Source organism: Argiope bruennichi, chromosome 6, assembly GCF_947563725.1.
Source record: "Argiope bruennichi chromosome 6, qqArgBrue1.1, whole genome shotgun sequence".
Classification (NCBI taxonomy): domain Eukaryota; kingdom Metazoa; phylum Arthropoda; class Arachnida; order Araneae; family Araneidae; genus Argiope; species Argiope bruennichi.
Window position 1 is genome coordinate 78909407 of NC_079156.1, and position 19512 is coordinate 78928918.

The 19512-nt window shown below is 28.6% G+C and overlaps 1 protein-coding gene across 1 annotated transcript in view; it reads left to right on the forward strand.

Annotated features, from left to right (window-relative positions):
- LOC129971792 (probable chitinase 10) overlaps positions 1–19512 on the forward strand; it is a 143865-nt gene that overhangs the window by 106498 nt on the left and 17855 nt on the right. Inside the window, exons 22-25 of the mRNA XM_056085769.1 lie at positions 711–824; positions 1599–1983; positions 13821–13979; positions 14813–14876. Of these exons, the coding sequence (XP_055941744.1) occupies positions 711–824; positions 1599–1983; positions 13821–13979; positions 14813–14876 (722 nt within the window). The remainder of the gene's footprint in view (positions 1–710; positions 825–1598; positions 1984–13820; positions 13980–14812; positions 14877–19512) is intronic.

The window sequence follows — 19512 nt, forward strand, 5'->3', positions numbered from 1 at the left end:
GACTTTAAATGAAACTCGTTAGTTCAACGTTATTTTCTTAAGGAAATTCGAGCAAGCATCTAATAATTACAACGTGGAAGACGCTGTAGATGCATTGGCTGCCCCATTAATACTAGTATCCTCTATTATTAGAACTAGTAATAGTATTCTCTATTTGGGATTGTGTCCTGTAATTTAACAATCCTTGCATCAGATCTTTCCTCTTCACTGCTCCTCAAAACTTCAAGATTTAAAGAGATAGCATATAACTCATTTCTTTGACTGTTAAGGAATCATCGTTTAAGAAGCATTTATAAATTTCAAAAAAATGAAAACTCTATCATTCTGTTTTATTTTTCGATTTCCTATTTCTTAATTGTGATATAACTGCATAAGATTCTGTAATGCCGAACTATTTGTAACATTCCGCATATTTTATCCACAGGCTCGATGGTAACAGAACGCTTTGTTTCTCTAGCTAAGTTACGCTAACGATATTTTCTTATATCATTCACAATGCCATTAAACGTAAATGCATAATTCAAGGTTCATGTATTGATTTCCAATCACTCCTCATCAATCAATTACTGATACCATTGTTCGCTTAAGATATTAAAGGTGTTTCGTGAGGGTAAATCTTGCTTGTTTCTCAAGTAATGTGAAATATTATGAAAACCAGTCATCATTTTAATTTAATTCCATTTCGATATAGTATTTCGACTATCTTTCAGATTTGCAAAGACAAAGGATGGACCGAAGTGTTCGTGGAGAAAGTGGAAGCACCCTACGCATACAAAGGCAACCAGTGGGTTGGTTACGATAACGTTAAGAGTATTGGCATCAAGGTAAGATATAGCATATTAAACTTAAATAAATAATATAGTTTTGAATTTTACAGGTTATATGAGATTTCTACTTTTTTTTTTCAAAATAAAGTAGAAGTCCCTATTATAAAAGATCCGTTTATCTATTCATTGAACGGCGGGAAAGGTGATTCATTTCTACCGAATTAAAGTTATGTGAGTTTAAAAGTTTTGAAAGTTAGATGAAGCCTAATTTTCAAGATAGCGAGATAGTATAGACGATTTTAAGAGAGCGGATTTTTTCATTGTGTGACATCTTAAGGATAACTTATGATTTTTTGCTTATTGGAATGTTGACAATCCAGACACTTATAGGACTGTAAAAATTGGTTAAGTGAAAAATGGTTGCTAATTTACTTACACATTCGTTAAATCCATGTTTTCTGAAGAAATTTCAATACGAATCACAGATTATATCTTTTATCATTATTTCATTAGCAGATAATTTTAGCATAATCAGAATTATACCAACTCAACAAAATGATATTCGAGTCATTTTCCCTTGATATTAACGATTTTATTGTCATTCAATTTAAGTTTTTTAGATATGCATATTTCTAATATAATCGTGAGAAATAAAATGAATTGACTTTATTGGAACAAGTTCACTGTTTAATTTTATAACCTCGATGTTGTTCGAACAGTTTATCGTCTTAAAACAAAAATAACCACTGCTTGTACTAACTAATTAATCGTTTAGTCAATCCAATTTGTATTTGATTTTTAACTAGCAAACATTAATTCTCAATCCTTTAGGTTGACTACTTGATCCGAGAAGGACTTGGTGGTGGCATGATCTGGTCTCTGGAAACCGACGATTTCCGAGGAAATTGCGGAGGAGGCAAATACCCACTGCTTACTACCATCGCTTCCAAGTTGAACGGAGACGTTGCCAGACCAACTCCTGATCCCAGGCAAACCACCAAGACACCAGATGTTCAGACCACCAGACAGCCTGGCCAAGGATTCAAGTGCACCAAGGAAGGTTATTTCCGCGATCCCTCTAACTGCTCCGTCTTCTACTATTGCCAGAACCAGGGACAAGGAGATTTCTCCAAACACACCTACAACTGCGGTGAAGGATCCGCCTTTGATGAAAGCACTGGCACTTGCACATGGAAGGACAAAATCCCCGGATGCTAAATTCAACTAGTTTCTTAGATATGGAATAAAGATTTGTTTTTGTTGCTTATTTTATTCTCTTTAATTCATTCCGCTTGATATTTTGATAATGAAGCAATTTTTCAAAAGTAAATTAATAATTAAATTAGTTTTAAAAACAGATATTTTGAAAATTCCAATTGCATGCATTAATACTTAAGAAATATTCAATATTTAAGTCTATTAAAATCTTATCCGAGTTGAAAATTGATATTGTCATTTCCTTACGATTTTCTTGAAAGTTTTCTTAAAGATTCTTAAGAAACTTCCAAAATAAATGAAAAAAATATTTATTACAATGAAGCATATCAACTAGAATTTTACAGAATCCTCATTTAAACAAATTCCAGATTTACACACAAAAATATTTTGGCATTTATTTTTGGTCACAGTTTGAAAAATGGATTCTGCTTTAAATTTAGCACTAAATCTTCACCCATTTCATTAACTATTGTAATATAAAATAAATGCAAGATACTTCTACCATAAGAATAAAGAATTAGTTTCCTTTAATTTATAAATCTTTGATTTTTTTCTGTTATATTAGGAATGGATTTTCCATGCTTGTAATATAAGTTTAGCATAAAGAAATGATTGTATGTTAAAAATTTATATTTTCCAAACTATTTCACATAATATAATCAGAGAAAAAAATAAATACAGAAAAACATTATTTTTTTTATTTACAAATGTTCGATGTGTGAAACTTTAATATCGTGACAAACATCTAATCTATAATCAAATTCGTTTACGCATTTTAAAGTTTTGTATTCTCAATGATGCTTAAAGCAACATTGACGTGTTCTTTAAACTGACTGACTTTTTTGAAACAATCTGGAATTATAAACATGGGCTTTGATGCATAACCCCATAAAAAAGAAATCACATTAGATAAGATTCGGGATCTAGATGACCCTGTGACAAAAAGAAAATCAGTAATAATTGCACGTATTATTCATTGTTGTGTAAGTTCCTCAATTAGGTAGGTTACGAACACCAAAATCTTAACAGGAAGGGATCCATTTTGTTGGAAAATAAAATTCGTATTTAACTCTTATAGTTAGGAAAAAAAATCATACTTCCATCATGCTCAAGGCCTTCTGTAGAGCGATGTTAAAAACAAAATTCGGAACTTTTTTTTTCTATCACTATTTGTATTACGTTTAAAAATATAAAATTTTAAAATGCAATAATTTATCTATGCTAACCCAGTACTCCTGAAAAATCTCCATTTTTTTTTGTGTGTGTGTGTGTGTGGCGGTAGAATACCTACACATGTTTCAATTTTGAAAAAAAAAAATGTTAACACTTATAACTGAACTTAAAATAATAATTTTTTTTTCTCTTTAAGCTAGAGAGAAGTTATATTCCAGTCAAAATTTAAGTCTGATATTTCTTTTTAAAAATTCGGCTATATATTCTTTTAAGTACAAAAGAACTGATCAACATAAAGCTAAAAGTATCCTTTAGTCCTAATTTTGAAAATATGTATATTTGCAACGATGAGAGATTTGAAATTTTTACAATCCACATTTAAGCAGAAAGCATTCTCTGATTGTATTAATTGTATGTGCCTTTATAAAGTCATTGTCATTAATATTCATATAATCATCAAAAAAGATCATAGTTACATTTCTAAATGCTAATAACAATTTCATTCGAATGTTAAAAAAAGAAAAACTGTTTCTCCAAATTAAAAAAAAAAAAAGTTAGATTGCAATAGTTTCTTTTTAATCTAAAATAAAAACTAGTCCCGATATATTATTTAAATGCAGATCGTTTTCTAAATTTTCATTTCCTTTTATTTATAACTATTTAAATTCAACTTGAAGAAATATCTGAATACGATATTATTATCTACATGTATGAGATCAGAACAGCTGAAAATTGTTAACAACCGGATCTTCAAAATCATAATCATATTTCTAAGCCTCTTTTTTCGCCGATCAAAGATCATTCTCACATTTCAAGGACATGTATTATCTGAACGATTAATGAAATTTAATATTCATTTAGCAATAATGTTAGAAGTTTTCTCTATGTAACAAAATCTTTAAAAAAATATTTTTATTCGATAGAGTATAATCTGAATTGGTACATTTTTCATTTTGAAAATTAAGATGTCAGAAAAAAAAAGAAATTAACAACTATTTATTGTTATAAAAAGAAATTGCATAAAATATAATTTCTTGTTTTGTTTAGTTGATTGATAAGAAACAAACTATCATAAAGGACCAAAGGGAATGAAGGCTATTGCAAATTATTTCTAATAATAACAAAGCTACATTGTTTGATAATTTTGCATTTGCTATTTTAAATTTTAAGCTTTTTACTTCCTCGTATACGAAATACACGAAACGAAAACGATTGTTGAAAAATTTGAACACGAAATTTTAACGAATCTCCACGTTTTTGAGCCCTGAATTGTTTCACCCCACCCTGAATGCGAAATATACATTTTTAAAAATATGTCTATGAACAATAACGGTTTATATCTCAATAACGCTTTGAGCTAGACTGATGGAATTTGGGCTTTATACCAAATTTATAGATTTTTATCGAATTCTGAATGAGATCCACTCAGAAAAAGTCTGTCTGTAGAACTGTCCGGATACAAGTTAACATATTAATTAAAAAACAAAAAGGGCTCAATGGATAAAAATTGGTAAATAGCTTTAACATCTAAAGTGTAGGATAGTAGCATTTAAGGGTCAACTTCAGGCGAGGAATCTGTCAAGGGAATGGCCATATATCCATCTATATTCCCACATGCATATAAATATGGTAATTCAAAATAACAATAATTAAATAAATAATTGAAATTTGGTTTGTAGTCTCGTGACTACAATTGTAGTTCTGTGTTAAATTTTGATCTCAATGGGTCCTTAAAATTTCATCTAAAACGCAACATCGGAGCGGGCAATCACAAAAAAAAAGTCGCTCGCTAATATGTTTTTTTGTAACTATTGTTCACAAATTGTTCAGTAAGTATTAACAATGCACATATACCATTTTTACAACATTGCGAAGCACGCAACTCTCATGCACGGAACTCTTAAAATAAAAAAGTGGACATTTATGGCGATCACGTCCTTACGCAAAGTTGATAATTTTATGCAGGGGGGGGGACCTTTATTAGAGAGTTTACGAGAAAGTATCTAGGAGACCATTCCTACATGTTTCCCTTGAGAATAACCTGTATCGTAATGAAAGTTGAAGATTAATCTACTATGTTGATTGTTCGTAAATACTCTTATCGTGTTGTTGTTTTTTATGGCACTTGCCATTGGACAAGCCCGCTGTTACGAAGACATCGATTTTAAGCCTGTGGGGGGGCGTCATCTAGGGCCAAGAGAACGACTTAGCTACACACACGTCACAACCCTTTTTACGGGGCGAACTTCATTCACTCATCCACAGATCGCAATTTAGACCTGAATCAGAGAACGATCACCCCTGATCCAGTACCCCCGGTGGTATTACTACTCTTATCATAATAATCTATTTTAATTCAGAAAAATGCCGTTTCTAAAGAAGAGGAATTTCTTACTATTCGTTACAGTGGACATCGCTAATCTGAAAGGTTCGTTTCTTTACAATTAGCAGTAATAACATCATCATTATTATTATTTGACACTGCCCTTAATTGACAAAGCTACTTAGGATTTTTTTTTTTTTTTTGAGATTTGAGAAAGTTTAACGTTTTGATCCTTAATTGAGATCAAATTATCTATTTGAATAAAACGTTTATGAATAATTTTTTTTTGTTTCATAGAAGTTGTATTTTACATTGATATATAAAAACATGCTATGTATAAAGATGCATTTAACTGCTGAATATAAACTTGAATGATACTAAAGTCGATTTTTTTCCTCATAAACTCATCACAATAAAATAAAGGAATTCAGACAAATATGGAATATTATTTACATTTAGTAAAAAGTTACCAAAAGAGTTGTTAAATTTTTTTAAAATATGCATTGCTAATTTTTTTTTTCATCTTTACCTAATTATACAGAAAAAATTTTCTTAATAGCTGGGAGAAATCCACAGTTTTTGAAAATAGCAATGCAAACTGTTGCAAACTTAATGCAAACTTTTTAAATATTCAAAGTTTCAAATATAAAATACTTAAAATTCATCAACAGAAATGGATAAAAAATACAATAAAATGGTTTATTAAAAGAAAAATTCTACATTAAAATATAACTACCAGCTTTCAACAATCAGCAGTTAGTTCGCCATCTATATATTTAAAATAATCAGTCAAGTCCAAGTCAGTCCACCAGCTGTAACCACAATACCGTTTCAGCCAATTTTTGTTTCATACAAAAGTTAATGACACACAGATAGGTGATCATTGGTTCCCTGCTGACAACCATCGCCTATTTTTCGAAAGAAAAAAGATGCGCACAAAGTACCTTCTCTATGAAGGGAAAAACAAACTAGACACAATCCTCGTTATTTTAAATATATTGATGTATTAAATTGATGAAACTTTTCTCATAAAAAATATTACGTCTAATTGGTTATACTTAAAACAGCCAAAATTATAGAATGCTATAAAATTTTTACTAAAATTTTGCAGGTATATTCCATTAGAATAACCAGCGCATTTTATATTACCGTTTCTTCACTTTTGTTGTCACTTTGTTTGTATGCACGGGGATCTGACAATATAAAAACGGAGCAAGCAAAATTGGAATATTATATGTGATTTTCATTAAAAAATTTTAAGCATGTGCAAAATTTTTGAAATTCGTCGATGAGAAAATCATCTGTTCTTCGGCCTGAGTAAGTACACACGACAGTTTAAAAAAATGATAAGCTGGTGAAATAAAACTTTGTTTACTGTCATCCTATCAAAATTTTAATTTTGGGCTAAATTTATCAGTGGATAGGCATTCTATATATACATGAGCGAAATGAGCTTGTTAGATGAAATTCTGCTTATGGCCTTTAACTCAAAATTGTAAATCTGCATAGTATTTATATAAAATCAATTACAATAAAATAGCAATCTATATTTCTGCCCTTCACAAATGTTTACTTTATCACCAAGTTTAATGAGTTCGTAAATTAGGATTATATTATTTTGCAACTGTGCGTGCTATGCTCCGCCAGAATCAGAATTGGAACGAAGAACGAAAGCGGTATTGTTATTAGAGGATCGAATCTGTGTTCCTCTTTATTTTGAAATTAATCGCCTTTTTTTTTTCCTTTTTTTTGCAATTAGTGTTGTTTTTTAATTTGTTCTTAACGAACTTTTTCATTGTAGTTCATTCTATTACGAACTTATTAGTTGCATTATTTGACATATATTATTAATGCATCAATTTATGTTTAGTTTCTCGTATCACTTATAACATCGACTGTCTCCAAAAGCATGCGAACACGGAAATTTAAAAATTCAATGCATTGGATGAATAAAATTTGGCATGAAATTAAAAATTTGTTTTATGTAAAATTTTGGATAAAAAGCAATAATGGAAGAAGTGCCTTTCCCTCTATATAAAATATAAGGCTTTCTCATCTATAAAAAGTTAACCAAAAAGTTGTATCACACAATAGAAGTATAAAATTCATAAACGGAATTGTCGGAATTGAGAAGAGAGAACCAACCTCGAGATCTTTTGCAGTCATTTTCTATACTGGAACTCTAGTATTTAGCAATGTCAGCATTTCGTTATATAATTATTTCTTTAAAAAAAATGCAGGATTTCTTTCCTATATATAATGTTTAATAAAGAAACTTGACAAACTTTCGTTTCGTCAAGAAAAATTTGATATTATTAAAAGATTCAGGCATTGACAGGATTTTCTTATTCGGATGCATCGGCTAGGTTACACGAGTATTACTCTATATACTATAATCCATATTTATTTAAATTGAGAATGTATGTGAATATATATCTTTAAAATATAAAATAAGAAAAATCCTTGTCAAATTTAAACGAAGCTGCTTCTTATTAAGAAATAAGATCATACTTGAATTGCAATAGGTTAATAAAAATATGATGATAATACCGTTCAATTTTTACTAGAATTCTAAATACTGAAAAATTGAGGTTTAAATATTTTTGATTCGCAAGTAATTATGCAATTATTATTAAGTTATTCACGAACTAAAAGAATTAAAAATAGTTTTTCTTACATAAGCTTTTTAATGATAGTATACATATTTTTGTAGTTTGTCACGTATGAAAGAAAAGCGAATAAAAGACGGATAAATAATCTGTATTAAATAAACTATAAATATATATAACATTTCAAGCTACGAGTTTACTAAACTTCTTTATTAGATACCATTTGAGAATTTATTGTTATTTAATCCATATAAGAACATAGAGGATATCTGAAACTGTAAGGATATTTATGTCGTTATTGGTTTTAAAGCAATTTGCCTTAGCCACAAATTTGACTATGGGACATTCTGTTAAACAATAAGCGAAGCAGTCACATCATTGTAAAGCGAAGATATTAAATAAAGCAAATTCATTATGACAGAAAATTAACCATTATAAATAAACTTTGTCAGAAGGATATAACTATTCAAAAACTACAAGTGTACGAAATATGCATTTGATCAAAAGACAGAAAAGGAAAAGAATAAAATCCTTACCTATCAATGTTGACTAGAATTCAGCGTTTTCATACTGAATGAAGATTTGCTGTTCCCCTCTTTTTTTTTTCTCAGTCGTCTATCAAAAAAAAAAAAATGCGAAAATGGAAGAAATCTATTAGCCTGTAACTATAATGAAAATTAATTTAAGACAACTGAAACTCAAGAAAACATGAGTTATTAATCATTAAATGGTTACAGTATTTGTTATAATTCTTTTCATTATTACAAATTATGTATTTAGTATCAAAAATTGCTCTAAATTTCAAATTTACATCGTAACTCGAACATTTTTTTTATTATCGTGAAATGCTATCTTTTTTTTTCTTTTTTTCTGGAAACTCAAAATTAAGTCTGAAATTGGTGGACTTCTGATTACAGCCGCCCTTTAGTCGAGTGACTACCAGATCGGTCTCATGTCTAAAGCGATCCACGCTAGAATCCAGTCTTATGCTTCACCCAGTTCAGTGGTGTAACTGGAGAGGTGCAAGTGGGGTTTGGACATTTGAACGTCATTAATATTTACAGACTTGAAGGAATTACTTTTTATAGACTTTCTCACATATAAAAGAAATAAAGGAGAAAAAATTATAATTTATGAAAAAGTCGCTTAAAAGATTTCGATGAATCTTCATAATCTATTCCTTCATGAATCTGAAAAAGACAAAATTTGGAATTGTGTCGGTTCGTCTGCTTGTGAATGCCGTGATTTAAAAATTCAAAGAGCTAATAGAATGAAATTATGTATGTTTTATCAATTCTAAAATTGTAGATTTCTGTCAAATTTTGGACGAAATCCATCTGTGACAAATCATGCTTTATTCCTTCCTGTACACGAAGCAGCAACAACTCAACGAGATATATCGATTCAATTTAACTAGGGTTTTATTATCGTAATTTTAGATACGTATCTAATTTTGAACCTAATCAATGAAAAGATGACTATTTATGCTGTGCATTTCAAACTAATGCACTTATCACTTTAGAAGGATTTTACTCCGCGGAAGAAAGATGCGCAGTAAGTTAGAAAAGCATTTTTCTGAGTGTTTTTTTTTTCTTTTCTTTCTTGGAGCTTTTTCTTTTTTGCTATTCTATTCCATGGGAGGAGGGGGGGGGGATTTCAATCAGTCTGGATAAAACCGTAAAGGAGTGAGTGTGGAATTGGTGACTGTCTGGTTTTAAACGAACAAAAACAAATCTTTTATTGTTATCTTTATGTATTTAATACTGATATATGTAGTATCTATGTCGTCATGTGTTTATGAAATATTCGCGATGCAAGAGGAAAAAAAAATTGAAAGCAAAAGAGGATTTAATGATAAATTACAAAAAGTTCACGCAAGAATTGAGTTGTGCATTGCAAATTTTGTTTTAATTCGAAATTGTTTAGAATTCTGTATATTGTTCCATAAAAAATAAACATACCTTCCTCCATCTATAATCTTAACTTTATTTTGTTGAAATCAAAACAAACTGTCTCATACGCAAAAGTGCAAAGGCTTTTAGCATCTGAAAACAGACAATAAAGTCGTATATTTACTTGAATTGTAGTTTAGCTTAATTATAGCATTATAGTTTAGAAGCACCGCAAGCTAGATAAGTGAAATTCAACATTTAGTTTTTTTTTTATAAAGAATGAATCTATATTAATTTGTGAATCTATATTAAATATTATTTCGAATCAAAAGAAAAAGAACAGATTCAAATGCGTACATAGGTTTCCTTATTATATGAAATTCTAGAGATATTCTTCACTAAGAAGCACAAGTCACAGTTCAGTATTTGAGACATAGAAGAATACTTCCTATCTCAATTTTGAAAAAAGAAAATACTCTCACTTGCTTTTCCTTAATTCTAAATCTTTTTTAAAAACTCTAAATAAAAATAATTGATCGAAATTGTTTATAATTGGAACCCATACTTGTCAAGATTGACTGTGGATTGGTTTCAAACTCGCATTACTTTTTTAATGCACTATGATGAATAACTGATTAAATATGCTGAGTATGATTCTCTATCAAAAATGGAATATTGATAATGACAAGGAAGAAAAAGAATCTTAAATTGTGCATTGATATGACAAAAAAGTAACATGTTTAGCTCATATGCCTTCCGAAATAGATATCCTTACTATTTATGTTCAGATCATTATAAATACTTTCCAAATATAAATGAATTATATTTTCTGCAGAAAAAGTAAAAGATGCGATGGTACCGACTAGTCTAACAAAATTTCTTCTAGTTGAAATATACGTATATATAGCGCATGCTCACAGCTCATGATTTCATTTGTACAAAATGTCTCATTGCAGGGAAAAGATGTCGAGCTCTCTTTGACTGGGAAATTGAATGCAATGTATTCTTTTAGCATGATCATATAATCATTAATGAAGTCTTTAAATATCTACATGATCCCGTTGAAAGCAGATATTTAGAAAGAAAAATCATGAGCGCTCCATAACGATAAGGTTCTGACTCATGTATTTCCTTAGTTTCAAATTACCTGTCAAAACATCACATTCCGATACTTTCTTTGCCATCTTATTATCCTGATCTTGTTCCACCTTTTTTCGGACCGATTAAAGCTATGATTAGATCAAAACAAATCTACAATTGTAGGACAAAATCACAAACCAAATTTCATACATTTAAATCATTACGTTTCAGAGTATGAAGGTTACACAATTGTAAAAGTATAGACCGATAAATGGTCAACTTCTTGATGGATTTATCTCCAAATTTGATGCATATCTGCACATTAGATATTAAATCTGTGAATCAAATTCTATCTATATCTATTCATTTTATAATTATAGTATTAGCTTGTATTAAGATAACCAAACAAAATAGACTAATGGATTTCGTTCACAATTTGATAGAAATCTGCAAATTTAGTGTAAAGGTTAGTTTCCAAATTATAACATAGTTCAAAGCGTTTTTGTATTATCGTGTTCACAGACTGACAGACAGACATAATTTTAAAAATATGTTTATCGGACTCAAGAAGGTTTGAAACTTGGAAGTTCATCAAAATCTCGGAGTTCAAAATTTATTACGATTACGATATTTGCTCTTCGTATAAGAGAAAATAAAAATGCATACCTGCACAAGAAAATTGCTTCAAAGAAGACATCGAATTAAAAGATTCAATCACTATTCATTTTTACACAGTAAAATGAGTTACAGAATTTTTTTGAACATAATATTTTACAAGACCAGCCATTCTGAAACGAAACAATGGAAATAAAAGATTTTGTAAGATTTTTAGTTGTAATAAATTTTTGTTAATTTGTAAAAATGTTAAGCATCTGGTAAAACTATTATCGAATTGCAAATTGATATTTTAACAAATTTGTGACTGAAGTTAAATAAATTTAATATCAGTTTGAGCATAATCATCTAGGACAATAGTTTTTAACATTTAAGTTTGAATTCCCATAAAATTCTTTCATTCCAATAGAGCCCATGTCCATTCCAGATTTAGTAATATTTAGGTGAAGGGTAAAATGTCAATCCGATATCAAAAAGCGGTATATTGATATTATGTCATATAAAAAATAGATTTTTTCTTTTCAAAGTCAAAAATATTCATTCCGATGTGTGCAAAATGAAGCAGCTGTTGAAAAGTAGCTAAATGCCATATGCATACGCAATGAGGAAGACCATTGTTATGATCTGCATTTCATCGGAAAGTGACATGCGTTACAGATGTAAATTCCTACTTTCCCTCGCATTTTACTTTTTTTGTTATCGCATTCATTTCATAGAATTGTGCGATTCATTATCAATGGCTAGCTCAGTTAGCCTTGACAAATGATTCAACATGTAACAGTAAAAATAAAAAAATAGCAGGTCTTTTTATAGTTAATGCTGCAGTTCTTCGTAGAAAGGGCTCGGCGATTTATTCCAATTGAAATATTTTGGTAAGTTATACATATTTTGTAATTTAATTGCAAGTTTAAATTTTGCTCAGCTTTCATTGACGCAGTCATTTATTATTCTATGATGTTTTTATAGGTAAAATTTCTTTTTCAATGCATAGTACGCTATAATCCTTATAAAATTTTGAAATCAGTTAAGGGTTAATCATTTAACAATTGATACTATTTATAAATTAACAACTCACTGGGGCACAAAATATCAGAAATTAGTACTATTAAAAAATACAATATTTTAAATAAGATAATTAAAATCTCAAGACAATTTTTATATATATATTTTTTTACCACGAAGTAAAAATTCACCTACCGCTCAAAGATTTGATGAAACAGTGAAATCGATTTAATTTCTATTACAACAATTTAAAGAATTATTGTATTATTGAAAAAGTTATTCAAAAATATTGTTAAAAATTTTGTTAAAATTTCAGAATAAGTAGCAAGAAAAATAAATTGGCTTAATAAACATAATTTTTTGATTATTATGATGATATAAAATTTATTTTTGTGCTATAATATATTTAGTAGTTATAGCAGAAAAAATAAAAATACAAATTCAAACTCAAAACTTTTACAGAAACTTGATCGATTAAAATTAATATATATATATTGACGTGCAGATACTTCACTTCCAAAGTATGTTGTTATCATATTTGATTTATATATCTTCTGCAATCTGTCTTATAGAGAGCACACATATAAAGATGCACACATTCGCTTTTATTATTAGTTGAAATTACAAGTTAATCGCAAATTATAACGGTCGATTCCACTCTTCTGTACTTCTTAACTCTGTCATTGTGCAAATTTAACTGTTTTAGAAATTTTGGACATTGAATCTCGATCATTTTCCTGCAAGGGTTTATTAGTTACTTTTCATTGCTACTTATAAAAGAAAATTAACACATTTGACGACCATCTATTCCTTCATTACATTAATAGTATTAATTTAGTAATGCCAACCAATTGCATATTGATGAACTACATATTATCACAACAAAAACTAGTTTTATTTTAAATTATATTTGTAAAATAAAAATGGAGCATTCTGACTGCTTAGCTACGTTTACAAAGTAATGAAATTAATAGACAAAAAAAAAAAGTATTCGTTCGAGCTGTTGGAAATTCAGCCCAAATCTTATTTCTCGATATCTCTTGAAATTGGAGAAGAGAGTAGATGACCACTGATAATACATCCAGAGATTCTGAAGTTTTATATGAAATATAAATTGACAAAATTGATTCAACGGTCTTAGCCGAGGGACTGTGTTCAGATTTTTCTCTGTACGAAACGTACAGAGAAATGAGTTCTTTGAAATCTTTCTTGGAAATGAGAGTTGTTGGGCGACAGGCGAGCAATGACGACGTATCTGAGAGGCGTACATTTTCATATGAAATAAAAATTGGCAAAACTGGTTTGTAGTTTAAGTTCGGGGACTAATTATTGGGGTTTTCCTAATTATTTTAAATATATAAAAATTCTTGAGCTTTTAATAAAACTAAAAACTTTTTATAAAATGTAGCTAATAAGAAATAGTTATATGAATTTTCAATGTGTTTTTTAAAAGAGTTCTTTCAAAGAATGAGATATCGAATTTGCTTTAATTTCAAGTACTTTATGATAAATTATAATGCAATTTTTATGTATTTCTAGATTTAAATAATTTTTTAGTTGCGACTTTTAGTTAAATAATATATATTTATAATATTTTTTTACTTAAAAAAAACGTTCATATTCGAAATATGTCTATTACGCATAGAGAAAGTACTACACCCGATTTCAAAATTCTAATGATAATAAAAATTTGAGACCTGCATGACTTATACATTAAAGAGACATGTAAAACTATAAAAATACTTATCTATTAATGTAATAAAAATAGTTATCTATTATTCTACAGGCAAGCAGTTGTAGTATTCTTTGTGGTAATAAAATGTAAATACATTTGAAAGGCAGTGTCTTCAAGTTAAAGGAAAGATTATCGAGAATTCCGTGTCATAAAGAACCTGCAAAATTTTGTTTTTTAATAAAACAAATAGCCGAATTATTCTACATTCTTTTTGCTTTTCATTTTCCAAGATAACCATTTCCAAAAAACAAAAAGAAGTTATCAAAGTGTTACAGTTAGATAAAGCATCAAGAATACATTTTCAAGTGTTACCAAAATAAAAACTAAATAGAAAATAAAATGAGATAGCTACCATTCATTTTTATCGAATATCCAAAGTTGACAGCACAGCCGATAAGAATTTGAATATAAATACTGTTTAATCCAGCAGTCAAGGTTTTTACCGGCTTCAAATTGCAGGTGGTAAGTAACATCTTTGTATAACTTTGTATAACTCTGTTTCGGTTGTGGAAGTCAGAGGATTTTCCGGAACTTATTTTTTTAACAGTTCATATCTTAAAAAAATTAGAAGGAAAAAAAAACGGAAATTCAATTTACTAAATTTTATGCAATATTTACTTTATTTTCCATTTATAAATATTAAATTAATACAAATGTCTTAAATCTAGTAGCAGACTTGGCAAGTAAACATTAGAAAAAAAAACTGATGGCGGTATCGTGTTCTCAAGTCTAATCAAACCAACTCTGTCTCTACAACTTATAAAGTTGAATGTATATGTGTGGGTTTGCTCTACAACCCAGACTGTTTGACCTACAGCTACCGAATATGGTGCATATATATCCTGGAAATTGGGATGTACGCTTCAGAGCGATTTTTTTTAAATTTTACTTATCTAAAAATGATGCTTTATTTTGGTGTTTGTTCATAAAAATATAATTGAGCAAAAAATTATTTTTAATATAACAAAGATGTCTTTTAAATTATACCAATTTAACAGTGAAAAATTTCCTTAATTTTTGGCAATTTTTTTAAACTATTTTTTTTTTTTGCCTGATTTCTAACAATAGATTACATTGTTACCCTGAAACTAAAACCTTTTTAATTTTTCATCAACTATTTAATCTCATGATTTTTTACCACTGTTAAAACCATAGGACATATTTTGTTTAATATCTGTGTAGCGTACAAGACAATTAAAAAAGTGAAGTAACAATGTCGCGAAAGTCAGATGAACCAGAAGTTTGTTAATGATTCATGAGATTGATCGTCATTAGAACGTTCGTTAGAACTTCATTATGTACACAATAAACAGAACTTAAGTAAGACAATTAAAATAATACCAGCTTTAATTTCAGACAATTTAACGGAATCACAGTCATGAAATTAAGCGATTCATCTGAAATTAAATCTAACCAGTATTCCAAGTGAACCCAAATTGTCGCCCGAGGAGACTAGTTAATAATAAAGGCGAAAGTGTGTCTATCTACTTGTTGTCGGGTGTATGAAAAAAAAAAAAAAATTGGATAAAGAGTTACGCAAAATAGAATAAACATACTTTAGAAGGTAAAAATGTATATTACAGAACGAAGCTTTCAAATTTTTAATTAGAATTTCTGAAATTGAAAATAAAAGTTAATCTAGTTAGATAATAAAAAAAGTTGATGTTCCTTATTTCATCAGTTGTTTACACAATTTTTATCGTTCAAGTTCTTGATAGTAAAATTTGCCTTCTTTGACTCAATAGCTTCAAAGTAAATTCTTATTTACATTTTAATTCACATTCTTTAATTCAAGATCAATGAATAAAGATAATTTTATTTCATTTGATAAATTTTGTGAAGTGAAATATTCCTTGTTTCAGTTTTAGACTCATAATGTGGAAATATATATTTGCTTTTTGATATGCTTTCTAATGACAGATTTTTTATTGCGACAAGTTTAATTTTTCACTTGTGACTTAAAACAATGAGAAAAAAATCTTTACTTTTAACAAAACTGAATATCCGGGAAGTTTTGGAATTAACACTTTGTTGACAGGTCATGATTAACTCGTGTCGTCATGCTCAAATATTGTGGTTGACCGACCTGAGTAAACTCGTGATTGGAACGCTTTTATTTATCAGTGACATTGAGTCAGCGTATTCTTGGAAAACAAGGTATAAAAAAAATCCAAAATCTTGGGTTTACGTAAGCACAGTGGAAAATTCAACAGTTTCAGAAAAGAATAGCTTCACTTTATAATTCACAAAAACACAAGTAACAAAACACAGACGAAACGCACATAAAGCAGCATTTGCAATTAACATCAGTACAGAAGCAACAAATTAGCGTAACAATACAAATTACTCAGATAATTCACAAGAGATGAATACTCCAAAATGAGAATTCATTTAAATGCTCACTTAAGATCAACTCAACTATTACTAACTACTCCATACAAATGTAGATTCCAATATATGTAATATAGTACGCGACGTTTCTTTTAGTATTTCTACAACAGATACAATGATCTGCTCCTCATGTTTTCCGGACAGCTAAGAGTTTAGAAAAAAATAGTCACTGTACGATTACATTTAATTATACTAGGTAGTGTAGTAAATATTTAATTAGATTTATTGTACTAACATTTTAGGAAAAAATAATCATTATATGCTTTAGAAAATATAGTCAATAGTAAAAAAAATCCAACTAGAACGTACAGAAAATGCCATTCAAAAGCAAAATGCATCAAAGCAAGATATATTTACAAAACCTTTCGTATACCATTACACGTAGGAGATTGCAACGCCTTTTATGATACTAAAAAGAAATATTAACAATCAAATATTAAATAAAATTTATTATTTATATTAAGCCATTATAAAAAAATTATATGTATTATTTCACTTCTACATCCAACTGCGATTTAATAGCCAATAGCTTGAGATCATTGCTGAAGAAAAATTGCCGGCCCTCTTATTAATATTTTTGGAAATTTAGTTACATTGTCAAATTATTTCGTTTTATTTTCCAAAAGATCATATTATCCTTCGATCTAATAATATAGATATTTTTCAGTTTCTTTCATATGTTCACTTAACATTGTAAAAATTGACTCGTGAATATTTGTTTAAATCATTAATCTCAACATTAGAATGCATTACTTTGAACCATGCTTAGAAATTTACAAATTAACTTTCGTATAAATTTCATTAAATTCATATTTTCTATTTTATAAAACAGTAAATATTATACGTTCCATATTAACAGTTTAACAACCATGAAACCAATATTTAGGGCGAACGATTAATGTTGAATATTTCGTCGAGTCTTAGACCAGAGCATTTCTTCTTAGATTGAGAGAAAAATAATCAAGAATAAGTTTTCGCCCTGTGGTGAACAGTGCTGAAGCAAATGTGTGCAGAAATGTTAATAAATGAATATTTTGTTTTGCTCAGAAAACTGACTGGTCTTAAAAATGACTTATATCAACAAATAAGTTTCTTGTATACATTATTTAGGTTAATTTCTCTAGTTCTTTATGCTCTTGTTCGCTACTACATCTTACAACCAATCTATTAATTCCTTGATATTGCCAGAAGAATTAGCATTTCCGAAAAGCAAGAAGGCCGTTTAACAATGCAGTTAAATGATTAGAATTTGGAAACTTAAACGAATGATTAAAACTTAAAAGAATTTCCAATTTTATCAACCTTTTTAGTTTCCTATGATTATTATTTTTGAATCTGACTTTGAACTTTTAAAACCTCTGATCATTTTATTTTGGAGTTTAATAAGAATTTTTCTAAACCTTCAGATCGCATGATGACTGCAGCATCTGAAAAGGGTGTATCCAGCAAAAACTTTTAAACTTAAAATAAAATAAAACACCTAACAGCCTCTCAGGCAGCGGAAACAAGTACTTAGTAGTTTCGTCAGTGCATTAAAAATAAAAATTATGAGGAGGAAATTAGTAAAGAATGGCAGCTTCAACAATCAGATTTACTATATTCCTCTGTTTTATAAGATCTTTACACCACCACAGCTGAACTAAAAGAACTGAAATATAGATTTCAATTTTACGACAATAAGAAAGCAAGGAAATTTAATTTTTACGATATTGTTCCTCTTCATAAGAAGGAAAATTTCTCGCATAAAAAGATTTTGCTGAAATGAAAGTTTGTCACATTAATTAAAAGAATTTAAATTAATGATAGAAAAAAATCCACTCCACAATATTTAGTGAAGAATTATTAATTAGCATTATCAATTTATTAAAAAATCCACTCACCTTACATCCAATTCTCGATTAATAAAGAAAAAAAAATCTGTTAATTAGATAAAGACTAAAACCTAAATGGCTAATCAATATCCTGGAATATTTCGAGCAAAAGATTTTTAAAAATGAATTACGGAAGCAATCAAAATCTTTCATTTACACGTCAATGAAAAATAAATAGATAAATAAAAATTCTCTTTAAATATCTTAAATAATTTTTTAACTACGCATTTAAAATTTCCTTTCCTTAAAAAGAATTTATTTTTAAAATTTTCCTATAAAAAATAAGTTTTTTTTTATATATTTTCATTCTTTTTAAAAAATTATGTAGCAGACAAACAACTCGACAGTCAAAGGAAAACAAAAAATAAATAAACAAATAAAATACATAAATTGCGTCGAAGGGTTGCTAAAGCAATGAATCCTTTTGATTGTTCGGGTTACCATATTGGCGCCAAAAGTATTTTAATTAATCAAAATAAATTCAAAAATATTACACTTATTTCCTTAAAGAATTTAAAAATTTCATTGAAAGCAATATGAATATATTTATGTATGAAAAATATATGATACTTTTGCAACCTCAATAACATTTTTTTTTATTATTTATTATACTAAAGCTGCTTTTTTCAACAAACTGATTTTCCAAGATTATTGGTTTTATTTAATTTCAAATGAATCGTTTCTACATTATCTTAATATTTATGATTATTTCAATAAAAATATTTTAAATCTCAAATTGTGATAGATCCGTGTTATTTTCACATTTTCTGTTTATTGTGCGCATCAATCTTCTTTAAAAACAACCTCTAAATGAAATTATGCAGGCTATCTTTTCC